Source organism: Anser brachyrhynchus, assembly GCF_964034855.1.
Source record: "Anser brachyrhynchus genome assembly, chromosome: 15".
NCBI classification, from domain to species: Eukaryota; Metazoa; Chordata; class Aves; order Anseriformes; family Anatidae; genus Anser; species Anser brachyrhynchus.
The window spans coordinates 11,970,376-11,988,852 of record NC_137733.1 but is presented as its reverse complement, the minus strand read 5'-3'; the positions used below and the strand labels follow the sequence as shown (position 1 = coordinate 11,988,852).

At 46.6% G+C, this 18,477-nt stretch overlaps 1 protein-coding gene across 6 annotated transcripts in view; it reads left to right on the top strand.

Moving 5' to 3' along the window:
* The window catches only part of ADAP1 (ArfGAP with dual PH domains 1), a 70,218-nt gene that overhangs the window by 18,835 nt on the left and 32,906 nt on the right, over window positions 1-18,477 (top strand). For all 6 annotated transcript variants that reach the window (XM_080556719.1, XM_080556717.1, XM_080556718.1 and 3 more), the window contains 3 exons: window positions 3,724-3,854; window positions 5,612-5,703; window positions 15,198-15,280. In XM_080556719.1, the coding sequence (XP_080412845.1) occupies window positions 3,724-3,854; window positions 5,612-5,703; window positions 15,198-15,280 (306 nt within the window). The remainder of the gene's footprint in view (window positions 1-3,723; window positions 3,855-5,611; window positions 5,704-15,197; window positions 15,281-18,477) is intronic.

Here is an 18,477-nt window from a genome sequence, read left to right as displayed (position 1 = left end):
TGTAGCTGCTGCGTGCTTTATGAAGGACTTTAAAAAAGGATCCCTGCAGAACTGGGTGCACACCCTGGCCAGCTGCCTGTGGATCTGCCACCAGCTTCTGCAGATCTGTGGGTGCAGTGGCTTTGTAGCTGGATTTCTCTGAAAACTGTGTCACAAGCATGCGGGGCAGGCTGTGGGGCATGAGTGCGAGGGGGAAGTGGCCTTTGCAGAGACCTCCGGAAGATGGAGAAAAGGGAATCCTCCGCCCTCCTTCCTGCCCAGGGGCAGCGCAGTGACGCAGAGTCACAGGGATGCACCAGCCTGGGGGCTTGCATGGACCATAACCCCCCAGCTTGTTCAGAAAATTAGAAATTTGCTAATAGATTATTTTACCAGTTACACTTCGGAGAGATTTCCCTCAGTATATCAGTTGGTTTGGGGGATTTCACTACTTAGCGATTTTTTTGGAGGGGTCTTACTCAACTCCTGAGGCTTTTCGATCTCTTCTCCATAAGGTTCTCTTTGGCGCTAAAAACCATTGTTAAATTTGTGTAGTTCTGGGCTGCAGCTCTCGCAGGGAAGCAGGCCACAAAGAGCCAAGGATGTACAGCTCTTACACCACCACCCCCCCTACCCCACATCCCCCTTGCTGTGTGATTTTTGGATTGAAGAGTTATATATTGTTAAAGCACGTAGAACAATGAACAGGAAGTTGCTATTAATGTACAGCAGCAGCGCAAACTGCCCGGTGTCAGGTTCGGTAAGTGCAGTTAAATGTGCAGCTCTTCTGCGGTGCTCCCCTACGTGCACGGCGTGTGATGCTGCCGTTTGGTGGAAACGGAGCTCAGAGCTGAGTAAAAGAAGAAATGCTGTAAGAAGGGTGACCAGGAGGAAGGGGCAGGTGTGGTTTTATCGAATGAGCTGAGATTATCCCTTCTAAGAGTTGGGTCTTGACACCACTGGCCGTGTGGTCTCCATCTCTTTTGTGAACACACGTATGGGCTCCTGTGTATAGCCCAGCTTTTGGTTTCTTAATTAAACACGGCTTGATATTGTGTGGAGTGGGAGGGATATAAGTTTAAGATTCTGGCCTAAAGAAAATACTGTTGGTGTTAGGAGAATGTCGTAAGGCCCCATTTGTGGATAAAGCTTACTGCTTAAGGTGCTGTTAGCCCATGTTGAAAAAATGTGGCTTGGGTATGAGTTGGCTCAGTGTCCTTCAGACCTGACATCACCTCTGTCTGAGCCCAGGGATATTTTTACAGGGTGTTCCTTCACCGAAACAGATCATCACCCCTGTCTTGAGGAATATCTGATGTCTCCTAGTCCCGTAGCACACATCAGTGCAGGTGGTGAAGGGCTTACTTCTTTGAGAGGACTTGGAAACATGAAGCTGCAGACAGTATAAAGAAATCTACCTACGTGCCTAAGATAAAACTGTTAACGTAAAACAAGTGTTGAAGCTCCTGATTAAATCCCACAGAAGCCAATGCATGCTTTGATACATGTTTCCCTGAGACAGGTGCTGCTGCAATCAGATATCAGTGCTCTGGGAAGGCTTGAAGTGTGATTATTGTGTAGCAGCATGGCTGAGCACATGGTGCTGCTGACTGCGCTAGCTCCTGACTCACAGACTTTGCTACTGCCACCTCCTCTTCCTCACTGCTGCTGTCATTTGCTGCTCTGTGGTCACCCCATCCCACAGACACTCTCACCATCCCTCATGCCTGATCCCTCTCTGCTATCAGACCTTTACCATGGCCATTTTGACCCTCTCTGCTTGCTGCAGCGTGACTTCAGCAGGCTTTGTGTTGAACTATGCTTGAGGGTAGACCTATAACTCACAGCTAGAGATGAGGATGGGGATTGTGATGAGCTCCATGTGCTCCTTTTTGCCTATTTTTTTGTTTCTTCTTACAACTGAACCAGCTTTTGGGTTTGTAAAGCAGCTCCTGGACTGCCATGGGACAGTGGTGCTGCAGTGTATATAATTGTTGATTCTTGTTGTAAGCCTATAATTCAGTACCTGGCAGCAGCTATTGTAATTGGGGTGCCTGTCTGCTGAGTGCTTCTTTTGTGATGTGAAGGAGAGTCGGCCCCAGGTGAGCATCCAGGGATCTGGGCCGATGGCACAGAGCACCCTCTGCCCTCACTGGTATTGCTGGATGCTGGTGGCGCTTGGTTCCTGCCGCAGTATGCTTAGGTTGACTTGCACTTTTTTTTATTTGCCATGCTTGAACTGTAGTGGTTGGAGTCCTGTGTGAGGATGGGAGGCCACATGAAATACTAAAAAACACCTTTATGTCTGGCCGCTAGTCCCCTGTGATGTGGCTGCTGGCTCTGTGGGACTTGCAGCAACTTGGGAATTCGGTCTCCTCTCCAGGGTGGACACTTAGCTGCGTCCCATGGGGCTGCTCACTTATAGCTAAACACGACCAGGGAACTGGATTTGTCCCCTCCATGGTGTGCTGGGGTCTGGTGGCTGTCCTCACAGGCAGGGGCTGGCAGCAGGCCTCGGCTGCCCACCCAGAAGAGCTGTGGTGCCCCGCGCCACCCTGCTCCCTGCTGCGCTGACACGGCCAGGCCGTACCCATGTGTGAGGAGAACGTGCGTTCACCTGCTGTTACAAATAACTGCTGCTCCGTGAGGAGCAAGTGGTCAGCAAATTACTGTGGGGAAATAAACAAATGATGGTGGTTTGTGAGGAAGCAAGGCCTGCCCTCATTGTTCGGTGGCGGCCTAGGCCTGGGCGGCCCCCAGGCCTGTGCTGGTGTGGGGAGGATGAGGCGAGCGGCCCATGCTGGGAGCAGTTCTCCACAGGGAGGAGGCGGAGGAGCCGCCATCGGTTGTGTGATGGTTTTGTGGCTGGCTTGGCGGCTTGTCAGGGAGCTCTTTCTTCTGGGGTGCAGCTGGAATGGCAGGCGCTGACATTTGCTGGTCCGGGTTCAAACAAAGAGGCCTGTATTGGTATTATTGGTGATGAGAGACGCCGCTGGATGCGTCCTGCCCTCCGCCGCTTCGTGTCTGCGTTTTGGGCACTGCCTCTGGTGGCTGGCAGCAGCTCTCCTGAGGAGGAATTTGGAGACGAGGGACGTGTGTTTAAAGTGCTTTGTGTGAGACGTCAGCTCAGGGCTGTAAACAGCGCGTGGTTTTGCTCAGAGAAAGCACAGAGCTGCCACCAGCAGCCTTTTTTCCATTAAGGCGAGGGCTGGAAACCCTCCTGGCTCAGAGGCCTTTTCTACCGTGCAGCCACGACTGTGGGAGGAAAGTCTGTGTGCTGCATTTCCACTGTAAAAAACAATAAATAAAGTAAGAACTGTCAAAGCAGAGAAGCAGCATAAGGGTTTCCCTGAGCTGCTTGATTTATAGGGGAGTTTTGCTCCACACAGGGCTCATTGGGCGGGATTTGCTGGTGAAGGGTAGACATTTTGTTCTTCATGTGAGTGTGGATTGACTTCTGGGGTTCTTGGGCACATGCAGTTGTCTGTGTATTGGGTTTCTGTGAATAACTGCTGCAGTTGAGATTGCAGTTCTGTTAATTATTAGTGTAACTGGTATAACTGTTAATTTAAACTAATATAAACCTTTTTCTTGTATTATTACTTGATGCCTTTATAACCAGGGAGCTCAGCCCTGGTGACTCCTTACCTCCCCTGCCATCCCCTGTCCTGGCCACCTCTCCTGCCTCCCGTGCTGAATTTAATAGACCAGCCAAGTGCAATTTTCTTTCTGTTTTTCTTTCAGATCCGGACTGGGCATCCCATAGCCTAGGGATCTTCATCTGTTTGAATTGTTCAGGAATCCATCGCAACATTCCACAAGTCAGCAAAGTGAAGTCTGTCCGTCTGGATGACTGGGATGATGCTCAAGTGGAGGTACATGAGTCTCGGGCTTGAAATGCCAGTGAGCTCGGGTCATTGTTTTACATCACTGATCTAAATGCCACCTATCCTCTGGCTTCCTCACCAGCAAAGCAGTAAAACCAAGTCCTCTCTAAAGATACTACAGCAAATGTGATCCCAGGAAACTAAATTCCTCAATGCGGGAATGAGATCTGTGGTGCTGTACTTATGAGATCTGGTTGAAAAATGGAATAACCATTTCATGAAGAAGTTGGGAGGATTTCCCCTACCCCTATAAAATATCATTAAAATAGTGTGTAGAAATTATTAATTATAAATGGACTGTCTCCATTTTCTCACATTACCTCCAGCTGTAGTCTACCATCCCTGCCCAGCTCAGCTGTTTCTGACTTTATTCCACTTAGCATTGAAAGCTTTTAAACTCAGTGTCCTGAAGAACTGAACCCTTACAACATAAATTCTCTGTATTTATACAACACACCTGAATAGATTTGGATGATGTTGCTAAAACCAACCAGGAAACCTATATGCTTTGACTTGTTATCTTTAAAGGCATTGAGAATGCTAACAGTCATTGATTTTTATCTTATTTTGTAGATTTGAGGTTTTTCTGAAAGCCACAGCTCTCAGTCATGTGTTTTATGAGGAAAATAGGCTTTTGTTTTGCATGGGCTTTCCCTTCCCTGTTTTTTTTTTTTGAGTAGACTGTGTATGTAAACTCAAGAACCTTCAAAACATGAAAGTAATAAAAAAAAAAGTGCTTAGAAACAATAAAATAAAAGCTTAGCTGCTTGTTCTGCTTGTGTGCTTGGCATTTGATACAAGGCAAAACATATTTAGCATGGGCTGTATGGGAGGAGATGTTTTTCTTAGGCTTGTAAAGTGACTTTCATTAAATAAAATAACATCTATGAATAGGAAAAGATATGGTTTTGTTTGCAGTGTGTTCAGCTAGCCATTTTTATAAGAGGTTAGGAGGAAAGAAGGGCTGTCAGGGCAGATAATTTTATTTATTTTTTTAATATATTTCAAGTTCCTTTTTGAGGTTGTTGGCATGGCTTTGCAAAAATAAAATCATCCTTTTACAAGCGATGTGTTCCTCACCAAAGCAAACAGCATAGGTCATATTGTCAGGTTATTACCTTGCTGGAGCCATCTCTGGGAGCCATCACGTTCCTATGCCTGCAGGTGGGACATGCCACTGTGTGCTGCCTTCTGCTGTCATGGGAACCAGTGGAAATTGCGCACGTGTGACTGGGTTGCGCACCCATCCCCAGCACTGCATTAAGCAGATGCTCTCAGGGAGTGGGATGTGATAATTTTCAGGGCAGTCCCTGCCCAGTAGGGTGGCCTGGCTCCTAGGAGGGACAGCAGCCCAAATGACTGAAATGATCTGATGGGATTTCCTATCCTACAGCAAATCTGTAGCAAAAAACCCCCACCCTGATAGTATTAAGCAGACTGCTGTGGGATATTGAGCACCGACAGTTTTAGCTCCTTTTTCACCTCTGTGCCCTGTCTCTGAAATGCCAGGCTGGATCAGAGATGTAATATCTGTATAGCCAGAGTGTCAACGGGTCTCCAGGGCTAATTTCTGAGGCTTGGTTTGCAGGCACAGCCTTTACAGCATCCTTTCTGCACACAGAGAAGCCTTTTAATAAATAAACACAGGCCTCATCCCACTTAGTTTATTACTCTGTAGAAACAAAGGAGGACAAGAGGAAATAGCATTAAAATTTCTTAATTTTTTTTTCTCTTCTCTTTTACAGTTTATGGCCGCAAATGGAAACAATGTAGCAAAAGCAAAATATGAATCAAAAATGCCACCATTTTATTACAAGCCAACATTTCTTGACTGTCAGTAAGTAAATACCTTTGCTGGTAAACAACATTTGTTTGTTTGTACAGCTGCAGCCTCCGTAATGTTTTAGTTTTAGCATGATACATTTTTTCCGCTGCAGAGGGGAGTTTCATTTATAGAAGGCCCTGAAAATCTTTGTTCTTCTGAACGCATATGGTAGAGTTTATACCACGCATGGGATCTTATTTAATAAGTCCGGTTGAGATGATGCAGAGAAGTCAATAGTTTGTCTGTTCCCCAGACTTTTCCAGATTCCTAAGGCTACAAAAATGCCAATTTCTAACCATTGATTTCTGCCTTTTCAAATAGCCCTTCTGCATCAAAACATAGCTCGCTTATCTGATGTATGAGAGGCTATGTTACTTGTAATACAGAAATGCTGGGTTTTAGTGCCAAAATGGTGGATTTTTTTCCCTTTTTTTTTTTTCCCTCTTGACATGACAAATAATCTCCTCCATGGGGACAAGCAAAAAGATATTGTATCCCTTACCGTGTAGCGTAAACCTCCATCGTAAGCTGGGGCAGACTTTACACACCATGGCAGCTGAGCAGACAGAACGTGCTGTACTGGCCAGGGAGCAAGGAGAGAATGAACGGGTGGTGTTTGTTCTGCAGGATTGTTTTCTAGGGCCTGAGCCTGCCGTGTACCAAGGGAGTTTTAAATGTATGTGAAAACGGTCTTTGCAGAACCTTCTCTGGAGGGCATAAATTTCAGAGCCAGTATTTTAGTATTAGCAAACTGGTGAGTAGTAGCCCTGAGATTGCTGCTTGAACTGCTGTCACCATTGAACAGGAGGTTTTGTTCAGCACCGTGTTATGAAAATGCTTGGTCTGTATATGAGGCTCTGAAATGCATTCAGACATTAAGAGGTGCCTAAAATTGAAATATTGGAAGCATTTGTAGGACTCCCTCTGTGAGATGCTAGCATTTGAGTAGGAAGGCTCTGCTGTGTTCCCCAAATCTGAAATCACACCAAAAGTGAGCCAAAGGGTTCACAAGAGTCTCGGCTCATTTTCAAGGTGACTTTATATTCTTAATCCTATATTTGTCTTCCTACATCATGCAAAAAGCCTTTGTAGAAAAGAAAGAAGAGGGCACCCGTTGTCCCTGTGAAGTATATTGGTGGTGCATCCATTACCCACTACTCAACAATGCCCAAATGCTAAATGTGGGAAGGCCCAGGTGTGAACAGCACTGCCTGGCCTTACAATAACAGAAATCATTCGTTTGTGCACAGTTGGCAGATCTCGGTTTTGATCTTAAAATGGCTTCTGGCAACAACTTCCGCAGTGCCTGCAACTGCAGGAGTGATTTGAGGGTTGGCCAAGCCACGGTGTGTTGTGGAGAAGCATGCTCTGAGTGTGGTGTGGTTATCTTGCCAGGATTATTTTTCTCAAGAAAAACGTCTCGGTGCCTTACCTCTCCTCGTGCTCCAGCACCTGTGCTTTGTGGGAGAGAGCCCAAGGAGGAGCTGCCAGGAAGGAGCTCCCAGCCAGAGCGGCCCCGCAGTCTCTGTGGTGTGTAGTGTTCATCCTGGGGAGCAGACAATGCAAATTCAGCTCAACATAGCAGCACCATTGTTTATTTTGTTCTCTATTTTGGAGGAAATATAGCTTCAGCAAAAATAGCTTTAGCAAAAGTGACTTTTCTTTCCTTTTTAACTCTGCCTCTCCCAAGAAGGAGAGAGGAAAGAGCCCACGTTTGTTTGACCATGTGGGGAGGCTGAGACCTTTCTGTTCCCACTTTGAATGGACGCTCCTGGGTCCTGACTTGAGGAAGGCGGGGGAAGATGGTTCACCGCTAGAATAAGTGGGGTTTCTTGGGGGCTCAGAAGTGCTTGTGTGGGTGAGGGTCTGAAAGGTCAGGGCTATGACTTCGTAGGGACTCGTGATGGAAAAAAGATGCCTCAAACTGGGCAGCTGGAGGAGGTGGAGGGGACTTGCCTTGTGACAGTCAAGGACAAGACCTGCCGTCTGCCTGTCTGTGCTCAGGTGACAGGATTGCTGCTCTTCTGCCTAGCACTGATTTCCCCACCCAGATGGAGGGATGGGAAGACCTGTCCTGACCCGGCTGCCTGCTTTCCTACGGGCTCTGGCATGCCATTGGCCCACCCAGCTCCATGCACAAAAGCCTGCCTCTGTCTCCCCAGGGCAGATGTATCCCTTTGCTGCAGGGCCCGGTGGCCTCAGATTTATGATGCGTGTCTCAACATCTCCATGAGGGCTGTGGTGCCCCTTGCAGATGCTTCTAGCATCCGTGTCATCCCTGTGCATCCACTGCTTCGTGGATCCTGCTGAGTAAATAGATTGCACTTCCTAAGATGGTGCATCTACAAAAGGAAAACTGCTGCTTATTTCTCTTTTGCTTCTCCGTAGAGTTGGGTTTAAACCAAAAATCTACGGTCTTTTGGCAGAGCATTACTCATGCTTGTTTCCCTTGTCTTCTCCTTAGCGTCTCCTTGATGTAAAGAAGAAAAAGTGTGCTGCAAGCTCGCCGTGCTACCCAAATGGCAGGAGGAGTTGCTAGCTATGCCAGCAGCAACTGTGACGTGGATGCTGTCCTTGATAACCAGACAGCTCTTACGGAGTGCTGCGGTCCTGAGAGGATCCAGTACCACATTTGTGTCGCTGAGATCCAAAATCCCAGCAGTTGGTTGTGCTGTTTTCAGACTTGCATGTACTTGGGATGTTAAGGGTGGTCTTCATGTAGTTGTTGTGCTTCTCCTAGCAGTGACAGCGCTGGGGGAGTTTGTCTCCCTGTGTCTCAAAACAACCTGCAAGCTGTAGATTTAGATGGAGATGCATCCCACTGGCTTTACTGGGCGCTGTGGGCGTTTGGCAGTGCTGGAGGCCAGCACACCTCTGAGGCAGCTGTGCCCTCCTGTGCTGGAGGGCAGCTACTGAACAGAAAAGAGCCAGAAATGGCAGAGGCTCCCACCCAACTGATCCTCGCTGACTGCAGCTCCTGATGCTAAACTCAGGGGTATGATCGGATTTTAACCTCCTTCAACTGACAAGCTGCAAAATAATTGCATTGAGCATAATGGGAGTGACGTGTATGCAACCCATACCGAAGGGTTTTTGTTCCATCTCACGTCTCGGTTAAATTCAATTAGGTGATGGCGTGCCAGCCCTAGCTGCTGTCGTGTCCTTTTGGGGCCATCCGACCCGTGCTGCGTGTTGTGAGGTGGCTGTGAACTGCGCCCAGCTCCCCTCGCAGCGGTCAGGCTGCGAGCACGCGGAAGCTGGCCCTGCTGCTCAGCCAGCTTTCAGACCACAAGCGTTTTCATCCCTTCTGCTGCTGGGCTGGCAGAAATGACTGTGGCTCGTTCTGAGCTCACTTAGTTTGGCTTCCTTTGATAATGCAGCATGGGCTTTGCTTCTGCTGTATTTTTCTTTCATCCTGTGGTGCTGTTGCGCTCTGGGGAGCTTTGCCGAGCGGTGGCTGAGCTCCAACCACAGCCCCGTAAAAGCAGTCTCCGAGATCACGTTGACCCTGCTGGGGTGGCTGCTCAATCTGCAGCCCTTCCCGGATGCCTGGTGGAGATGTGTGTGGCCAGGCTTATAACCTGTGAGTTATAAGGGGAGCTAAGGTTTTGTTGTTGTTGTTGTTTCTCTATTTAAGGCTTTTAATTTTGTTCTTAATTAGGAGGCAATGCTAGTCCTCCTGCAAGCTGCTGCTTCTGGGACGGTTTATCTGCTCTGTGCTTGTATCTTGTGGATATTTTGCATAGGGACAGTTTTCAGCCTGCATGCCCGAGTTTCAGAGCCGAGCCTGAAGTTCTGCTCGTGTAGGTGCTCTCTGCAATAGCAACGTGGCTGTGATCCCTTGCAGCAGCAGGTCTTGTTCACACACTGTGCTGCTGTACAAACAGCTGTGGGTATGTCGTGTGTTGGGGATGTTTTGAGGGTGATGTGCAAGGTTGTATTTTTCTTTCTCTGGTCAGAGGCTCCCTCTGCCTTTCAGTAGATAAATGCTAGCAAAGATCAGGGGAGCTCTGCCTCGTAAAGGGGTGTCTATTTAGCTATCTCCCTGCCTTGCTGCATCCCTATCACTGCAGCAGCATGAGCTGTTCCCAGCTCGCAGCCCTGGGTGGCATGGCCATGGCTAACACCTCCAGCCACCAGTAGCGCCACGCTGTTGTGTGCCAACCTGCGTTCTGCAGCATCTGGAGGCTTTGATGCTTTTAATTACAACACCCCGTGCTGGATGGCTGCGGTGGCTGGGCATGCTTTGTAGAAGCCGCTCTCAAGCTCAGCACGTCAGGATGCTGACATATGAGCCATAAGGACAGGCTGTTCATTCATTTTAGTCTTTTCTTTGGGAATCCCTCTGCCTTGGTTGCTTGAAGAATTGCAAAGTTCAGAACGAGAGGGAAGAAGTGCTCTGGAGCCAGCTTGTCCTTTTTTCTACTTGCCTGTAACGTTGCTTCGTTCCTTGGAAAATATGTGGTGTTTGCCTGCTGCATCTGGCTTCTGCATCCTCCAGAAACCCCATTGTGGCTTCCTGGCTCTGTCAGAAACTTGGCAGTGGTTACAGAAGTTGGAGGGGTGCTCTGGAATTGCCCAGGGAAATTTTACCAGCTGTGCACAGGAAAAAAAACAAACAACCAGACCAAACAAAAAAATCCATTCTGCCCTCTCCTTTCATCTTCCATCTGCCAACAGCTTGGCCCATGCAGCGGGAGCAGTGTGCAGAGCAGCCAAGTTTCGTACGTCTGGGGAGTCCCTGAGGCTGAAAAGAATACCAGACCCTGCTCATGCACCAGCACAGCGCTGACCCAAAGAGTGTTGGGTGAGGAACTTAAACCACAGAATCGCTCTTTGGATGGTCATGAGTGATCTTGTTCCAGCTCTGTGCACTGGCAGCAGATTGAGAGCTGTACCAGTAGCGTTTCCTGGGGTGGATACAGTGCGAGCACAGGGTAAAAGTGAAGGAGAAAGGCCTTCTTCAGCCACAGGCTTGACAGAAAGCTCTTAGAAGATGGAGACAAGCTCTTGCTGGGCTTTTGCGATGCTGGAAGTACATCCATGTCCCTGCCCAATACTTAACAGTGGTTCATGTTGCTTACTTGCTTGATTCAGTAACACAGAGCAGCATACATTTGGTCTTCGTGCAAAACACTTAAGTATACTGACTGTACAGTGTGCTTAAGTGCCTTGGTAGGAAAAATGGGGCAGTATGGGTTGTGCTGTGTGGTTGCCTCATCTGGAATGAGGTGAGGCATCAGTCAGAGAGAGGATGTATCCCAGTAAGGCTTAATGATTACGGTTGAGCATTTTGCCTCCAGCTCCCACTTATTGGTCAGATTCTTCAGATCTTATATCCATGGCTTTCAACAGTGCCTTGATGTCTTGGGTATAAAGCTCTTGGGGTATTGCAGCGCAGCCTCTCAAAGACTGGCTGCTCATTGGTTCCCGAGTGCTGGAGCCTCCTGTGATGGCTTGAGTCATGCCCAACTCCCCTTGCACTGGTAAGGCTCAGAAATAGTGAAAGCTGTCTTACCCCATCGGAAAAGGTGCTGGAGCAAGATGTGAAGCTGGAAGGGCTTTTAGTCTACGCTGCAATGGCTGCCCTTGCACTGTATGAGCAAAAATTTGGACTCAGACTTAAAATTTCATTAAAACAGAGTTTTGACAGAAACTTGGCATAGCCATGTCCACAGAATTGCCTTTGAAAAAGCATTTTTAATTTTTTCCTGGACAAACCTCTGACAAGCTCCAGATGCTGCAGATTTGGGTTTCGGAAAAGACGTTCCTGGATGACGTTCTTTAGTCTTTGTCTGGTTTGGTGGCTTACAAGGACGTCACCAGAAGACTGATGGTTGCTCTTCAATGGCTTTTGGGCCGCTTACAGCTCTGGCTGGGGCTTCTTGACTGGCCTACGTGTCCAAAAAGCTGCAGCAGCTATGCAGCCCCTGTGGTGGGTGCACCATAGAGCACCCCAGGAAAGCCAGCCCTGCTGAAGGTCTTGTTTAACAATAAATTGGAGACTGTAAACTTGGCTGACCAGCACTCCTGTGTGGAGCACAGTGAGGCCATGCAGCCACAGTTTGATATCAAACTGTTGGAACACAAGAACAGCCTTTCCTGTGCTGTTTTGTGCTCTGCAACAAAGGCTTTGAGTATGTGGGACCAAGATAAAGCTGTTCCACTGACTTCTTTTAAATCATTTCTCCCTGATCCTTTGGCAGGGGCCATGTGCTTTCGTGTGGGTGGCCAGGCAAGCAAACAAGTACCTACGATGAGATTTGGAGGTGTTGGTGTTGGCAGTGTGTTGTTGGCCTCTGGATCCACTGCCTCCTTGGTGCCACGCAGTCCTGCTCCGTTCGGTGGGCAGCTACTATTCTGTTGGAAATGTAATCTTTCCCTATTTTTTTTCCTTTGCTCCCAGGTTTTCATCCTGGTAATTACAAAGAGCTTTGTTTTAATTGCCAAAACCATGACACATTCCCTGTAAGCAGCAGCCTGCCAGACTTTAGGTGGGCTGTTAAAGCTTTTGGACTTGATCCTGAAAGCTGTGCGTCTCCGCAGTTCAGGAATGATGGTTATATTTTTCTAACAAATACAAACTGCCTATTTGCTGCACATCCCATCACCAGAAATGCAATAAAATACCATAAGGCTACTGCTACAATCATTTCTGTTCACCGAGCGTTGAAATCAAAGGGGGCTTTGGATGTAGTGTCCTGTATTAGGCATGTGATATCTGCCCCGGGTTATTTACGTACAAATTAACCTCAAGAAAAATACACTTCAACTAAAACAGAGAATTCTGTCAGCAGCAAATGTCTAAAAGCCCCCCAAAGGCATACTTAAAATGAAATGGAGATCAGTTCTGAAGTCTAATGGAAACAGTAGAGGGACTATATGGCTTAGGGACCTTTGGCTTGGCCCTGAGCTCTGATTGCTTTCAGATCCCATAGATACCGAGACAAATTCCTGTTTAGATTCACGCAAGGATTGCCAGTGACACTAGGCTTTAACTCCAGACTCAAAAGTTTTTTTTTTTTTTTTTTTTTGTGGCAGGATTGCCTCCGGTCCATGGTACTGAGTATGGTCAAGTCCCTGCTCAGCCTCTCAGTCTCCTGTAAGGAGGTGCTGGACTCCTCGCCGTCCTCCTTGGGCCTTTGTTTCAGTTTCTTTTGCTAGAGCTGTTCTGCTTTCTATAAATAACAACTGGAGCAGAAGCTGCAGCTGCTGGCCTTGCACCGAGTCGTCCTAACTGCAGGCTGCTGCTTGGTGTAACTTGATTTTTGGGAAATTTGTTGCTGAAAGAACCCGGGTTTGTGATGATGAGGAAGGAAGAAAGAATGTGTGAGGTGGTGGGAAGTTGTGTGAGCTGGGAACGCAGCGTGGCCATAGTCTTATCTGCCATAGCACTTGCCACTGGAGCCACTTGTGGCCTGGCCCAAGTGCTGGGAGAGGTTACCGAGAGCTTTTTGCAGCTTCTCAGGATGTACACTTGGGCTAGGTGCCTCATGACTGATAAATCTGTGCTCTCTTGTACAACAGCTGTGGAGATACTGAACCACTGTCACTTACAGCGTCATGGGAAATAAGTCATTGCAGAGCACTGTTCCCTAAGGCGTAAGACCAGCAGAGTGTATCTGTTGTAATATTTGCATTATAGAGCAAGAGTGTTTTCCCATTGCTGCGCATGAACCTTATTTAAACATTTGCATTGGAAGGCTGACTTTCAGGGACTCTGAACAGCTGCAGCTCCTGCTGAACCCACTGAAGTCAGCTGGAGCCGAGGGTGGTGTGAATTCTCTTCCTTATCGTTAAATTCCTAATTGTCTTGTTGAAAAGGTCCAAGTTTGGCTACAGTGACAGCAAGCTGTCTGCAGCAGCCGGGCTGGAAAATTGCACGAACAGAAACAAATTTAAGTACTAATGTTGATTTTGTTTGATTAAGTTTCTGTAGCTTTCTTGATGAGCAGCAGAATATAGAAACAGGCAATTAAATTCTTCCTTCTGGGTCAACAACATTCTACATTTACAGTGTTGTAGGTATCGGATCAAGAAAGAGGATCCTGCTCAGCCCAGAAGACCCCCTTGCACACTTCTACGAAGCCCATCTGAACCCCCCTGTGAAGGTCTGAGGATGGGTTATCCTCAGACTAGAGCGTGGCAAAGGGTGGCAGCAGAAGGGAGATGGGTGTTCGCCTTCCGAGTTCACAGTGAAACTTGCAGATGTGTGTAACAACTAAAGATCAGTCCTGAAAACAGGAACAGGAGGGGGAAAGGCAGATTCAGTGCATTATTTCTGTTACAGCAGAGGCTCCCAGCTGAGTTTTGGATGCAGCGAAGCTGTGTTGCTCCCTGAGGCTTGTGGGAGAACGGTGGGGAGATGAAACAATGGGTGGGATAAAATACATGTGATTATTTCCTTCTTTACTTCCAGGAAACCTATTACACCCACGGTTTTGTTTGAATAATATCTTGCAAATTTGATCTATTTGTTTGCTGTAGCCCCCAGATGAATTTTCACAAGCAATACTAGTACGCTTATCTTCTTCGAACGTTTCTGGAATGTGTCTTGCTGGGAAGCTAGTGTTAAATTTGTGCGGTCAGCAAAAAAAAAAAAGCAGAGATTCTTCAGCATATCAACAGTTTTCGTTAGCGGGGTGTTGATGTGTTGAAGTGTGATGGGTTTTACAGAACACGCCTGATGCTGGGGGATCTTTCACTGTCATCAGTGTAGGCCACTTCTAAATGTCTGCTGTGAAGCTGGGATGACACATACCGTTATTTCCATGTGTTTCTGCCTGCTTGGGCTATTTAAGGTTCCCGTGCAATTAACAAAGCGCAGTTAGAGCTGTTTGAAGCAATTGCTATCTTATTCTAGATTTAAACTACTTATGTCCTTCATTAATTCCAGTACTCATGCTAAAATAAAATAACAAAAATGTATTTATAACGTCTGGGTTGTTTATTCCTTTCTGGAAGTCTTGGTATCATTTTCAGCATGAAGAATAGAGGACTTCATAATAGACATGTTTTCCACCATGTGTCATAGATTTCTTTCTTAGGGTAAGCAGTCCAGGCTCTAAGTTTGAATGTACCAAGTTTCGGTTTTCATATTGACAGTTTTAAGGCAAAGAATTTTTTCTCTTTTATGTTTATTGCTTTTTTGTTGTTGTTGTTGTTTTTTTTTCATTCAATGATCCCATTTACTAAAGAATCCAGTCTGAGGAGCTTATGTTTAAAATTGTTCCTATACTGAGGGAATTATGTGCAGAGGCTGATCGGGTGGGTGGAAATGGGCTATTTTGCTAAATCTGTAGGTCTTAGTAAATTTCCAATAAAATAAAACAATTGATTTGCTCTCTAACACAGTGGAAGAAGCCCTTGACTCCAAAGTGTGCAATTTAATTTTTGGAAGACTTTTAAATCACAGTTGTATTTTGATTGTAGAATTAATGATTGTGGATTCCTCCTTAGTTTATCGTGGACCGTGTCTACTTTTTTCTTTTTTTCTTTTTTTCCAGACTGCTGCGGGAACAGTGGATCAGAGCCAAATACGAAAGGAAAGAATTCATTCACAGTGAGAAGCAGGAGCCTTATTCTGCAGGTAGTGAAAGAAACTTTTGGCAGATAAGTTTTTTGATGTCCAGCACCTTCCATTTTTCTTGTATCTATTTTCTTTATATTGATTATTGCTTGTATGGCACTAAAGAGGAAGAGACAGTATGATTTTTTGGACAAGATTTGGCCTGGTGTTCCATGTATTTGATTGGGAATATTGGCAATGTCAATGCCTGATGGAAAGAAATGAGTTATCAGGAGTCTTTCTGTTGACTTCAGTGGGCTATTCACCCACAGTCAGTAAAGTACCAGTGATTTTGTTGCTGATAGCCGGAGACGTAAATGCACATTAAAATGGAGGTAAGGGTGTTTGTCTCATTACGGTGGCTTTTGCTGTGGAAAGATGAAGTAGGATTAATGACACAGTCGGGGTAATGGTCAGTAAGGGCCAGGTTCAGAGAATGAGTCAGTTTTCTTAAAGAATGGCAGAGTTTAAGGAGGAGGTGCAGGGCTTGGCCAGGTTCCTTGTGCAGCTGCACCAGCATAAGGACCGGCACGAAAGCGCATGAAATTAACTGGATACTTTTTTGCTGTATGTAAGTGGCCTTTAATTTATTCTGCATATTAAGGAGTTGACACCAGCTATGTGCATGCATGGCTCCGGGATAATTTTATTACCAAGAGCCATGTTACAGATGAAAGGTTAAAATTCTATTTTCATTCTGCTTTTCAAGACTAATAACAAGCAGGTAGCTCCAGCAGTTTGCTGCTATTAAAACTTCAATTAAAATCTGATCTCATATAGTCTCAATTTATGTTTAGTCTTTCTGCTCCGCTTTTTTCTATATATGAAACCTGCACGTAACGTGCGTGCATGTGCATGTGTTATCCATATTCATGCATAGTACGAAGCACATTTTAGGTTTTCCAAACAGTCTGCTGGAGTCAGACGTGTTGTATTAACGATAAATCGTTGGTCTCCTAGACAGATTTGGAATTTATCTGCCAATATGTGTATAATGTTCACCCAGGAATAACGTTGCCATTTCATACCATGCAACTTTTAGATATAAAAGCCCAGTTTCAGCTGGGTACTTCAGGCAAATGCATCGTTTTAAGCACAATTACTCCTTTTGACTCCAAGAAGAGGGTGTACCTGGTTAGAGAGAAGTATTTGTTTCAGTGTTGTTCGGGCAGAAGGGCAGTGTGTTCTGAACTTCCTGAAAAATACCGTAGGAAGAGCTTGAACAGGAGTTTATTTTAGCAACATATTTTGTAGCTTTTCAGTAATGCTGTTGCATAATATTTGACTGCATGGTGAAAGGATAGGGTTTTCTCTCCTCTTTGAAGTTCAAACACCATTAACTGCAGAACATAAAAGAGAACGTGGCAAGCCATTTTAAATGTACAACACTTGCGGGAGAAGGAGAGGCAAGGAAGGCAGGCTGATGGGCACCTTGTCGGTTGTGTACCATTTTTTTAGTTTTGTGTGTTTTCTCTGAGAATCGTATCGTCATCAAAATCCAGCATGGGAGCTGTGTAAATTACCTTGGCGACGCTAACCAGGATGTCATCTGTTCATTCTTGTGGACAAAGCAGGGAGGTGGGGACCAGACTTCCAGTGCCAACTTACCCTTTCCGCTTTACCATAACGGCTCCTGAAGTGTGGTTGCATACCTGTGCTTCTGCCTGTGCCAAACCATGCTGCTTCTGCCGGACAGCGTGACGTAGCTCAGTTGGGGACACTGTTTTCAGTTCTCTGGCTGTTGCACTGGGATCAGTTGTTTCCCAGGACTGTGACTTGTGTTGTGTACGGTGCCGGATCACCAGGTTGCCAAGCTGGTGTGAACCAGTGCTATCAAGGAGCTTGTCTGAGCTGTGCCATCCAAGGCAGGCTGGAGTTTGGCACTTGCAGAAGAAGCTCAGCCACATCACTCGTCCCTGCTCTGCCCTTATCACTGCTTGGAGGGGTCGATCCAGCTTAGCAGCTTGGAGGATGCGCCCTGTGTGGAGTGATCCTCATGTGCCTGCTCGTGCTGGGTTCAGCGCTGCTGGGAGCCGCAGAGCATCTGGGCAATTGCTTTCCATTCATGACCTCCTGAATGGGGATGCACTGGGGTGGGACTGATACAAGGATGCCCTCTTGCCCACCTCACACCCAGTTTGTGTCTCATTTAAATTTATGTATCTCTCTCTTTCTCTCCAGTGTTGGCTTAGACCATTTTTTCTCACCATTCTGAATTCCCTGGAGGGGTGTTAGATTACTAATTTCTAAGCATGAGACATTTTATTGCTAATAGAGATGTCGGTGTCCATTTTCTGTTGTTTGTTGGAAGATTTAATTCCATTTTACAATCCCAAGGGCAGTTTTGCATTCTGATATTTGCTCAACAATTGCATAAAAATAAGAAAATGCTATCTTTGAGCAGTTTTGAGTAACATCCTTTTCCAGGCAGCCTGACGAAACCCTAGTCAGAAATTCAGTGTTCTCGTCTTCAGAAAGTCCTTCGGGGAGAGGCTGCCTGGAGCCTGTAGATGCCAAGCAGAAGCTATCGCAGCCGAACTGACAGACCTTGGAGAAATGAGTCTCAGGACAGGAGTGTCAGATGTGCAGGTCAGCGCTGAGACAGTCACGTAGGGGAGCCTGGCAGGGGAGCCTGGCAGGGGGATGCGGCAGACTCGCTGGCTGCTGGTGAGAAGTATAAACAAGAGACACGAATGTGGGATGCAGAGACAATGCATAGCTCCAAAGGGCTTTGTATAGCCCCTGGACCAACGGGAAACTGCCCTCTGTGATGGGAAGTGATGTAAGGCAGCAGAAATTGGAGTTGGGAAACACACACACCTTTTGTGAACAGAAATCCCTGGTGTGGGCAATGTTGAATGTTCAAGCAGGTTCTCAAGCCTCACTCCAGACAGGAGCAATGGCTGGAGATCCACGGCCCCTGCTTCAGATGTCCCCTCTCTGGGGGACACTGTTACACCTGCCGTCGTGGCCGTTTTCCCTTGGTACAAGATTCCTTATAGGAACTTCCACTGAAATTGTAGGGAGTTTCTTGCTCCCACAGGAAGCCTTTGGGTGTTAGCCCATGCGCCACTGACAGCTGCAGCTTCCAGCTCCTGTGCCGTGGGTTAGTTTTTCAAACTCTGATGGTTTCATTCCTCTGAATGAGCCGTCATTAATGAGTATGTTAGCACCATTGATTTTAGTGCAAGGAGTCAGTTTGAGTTCAGGTAGTGCAG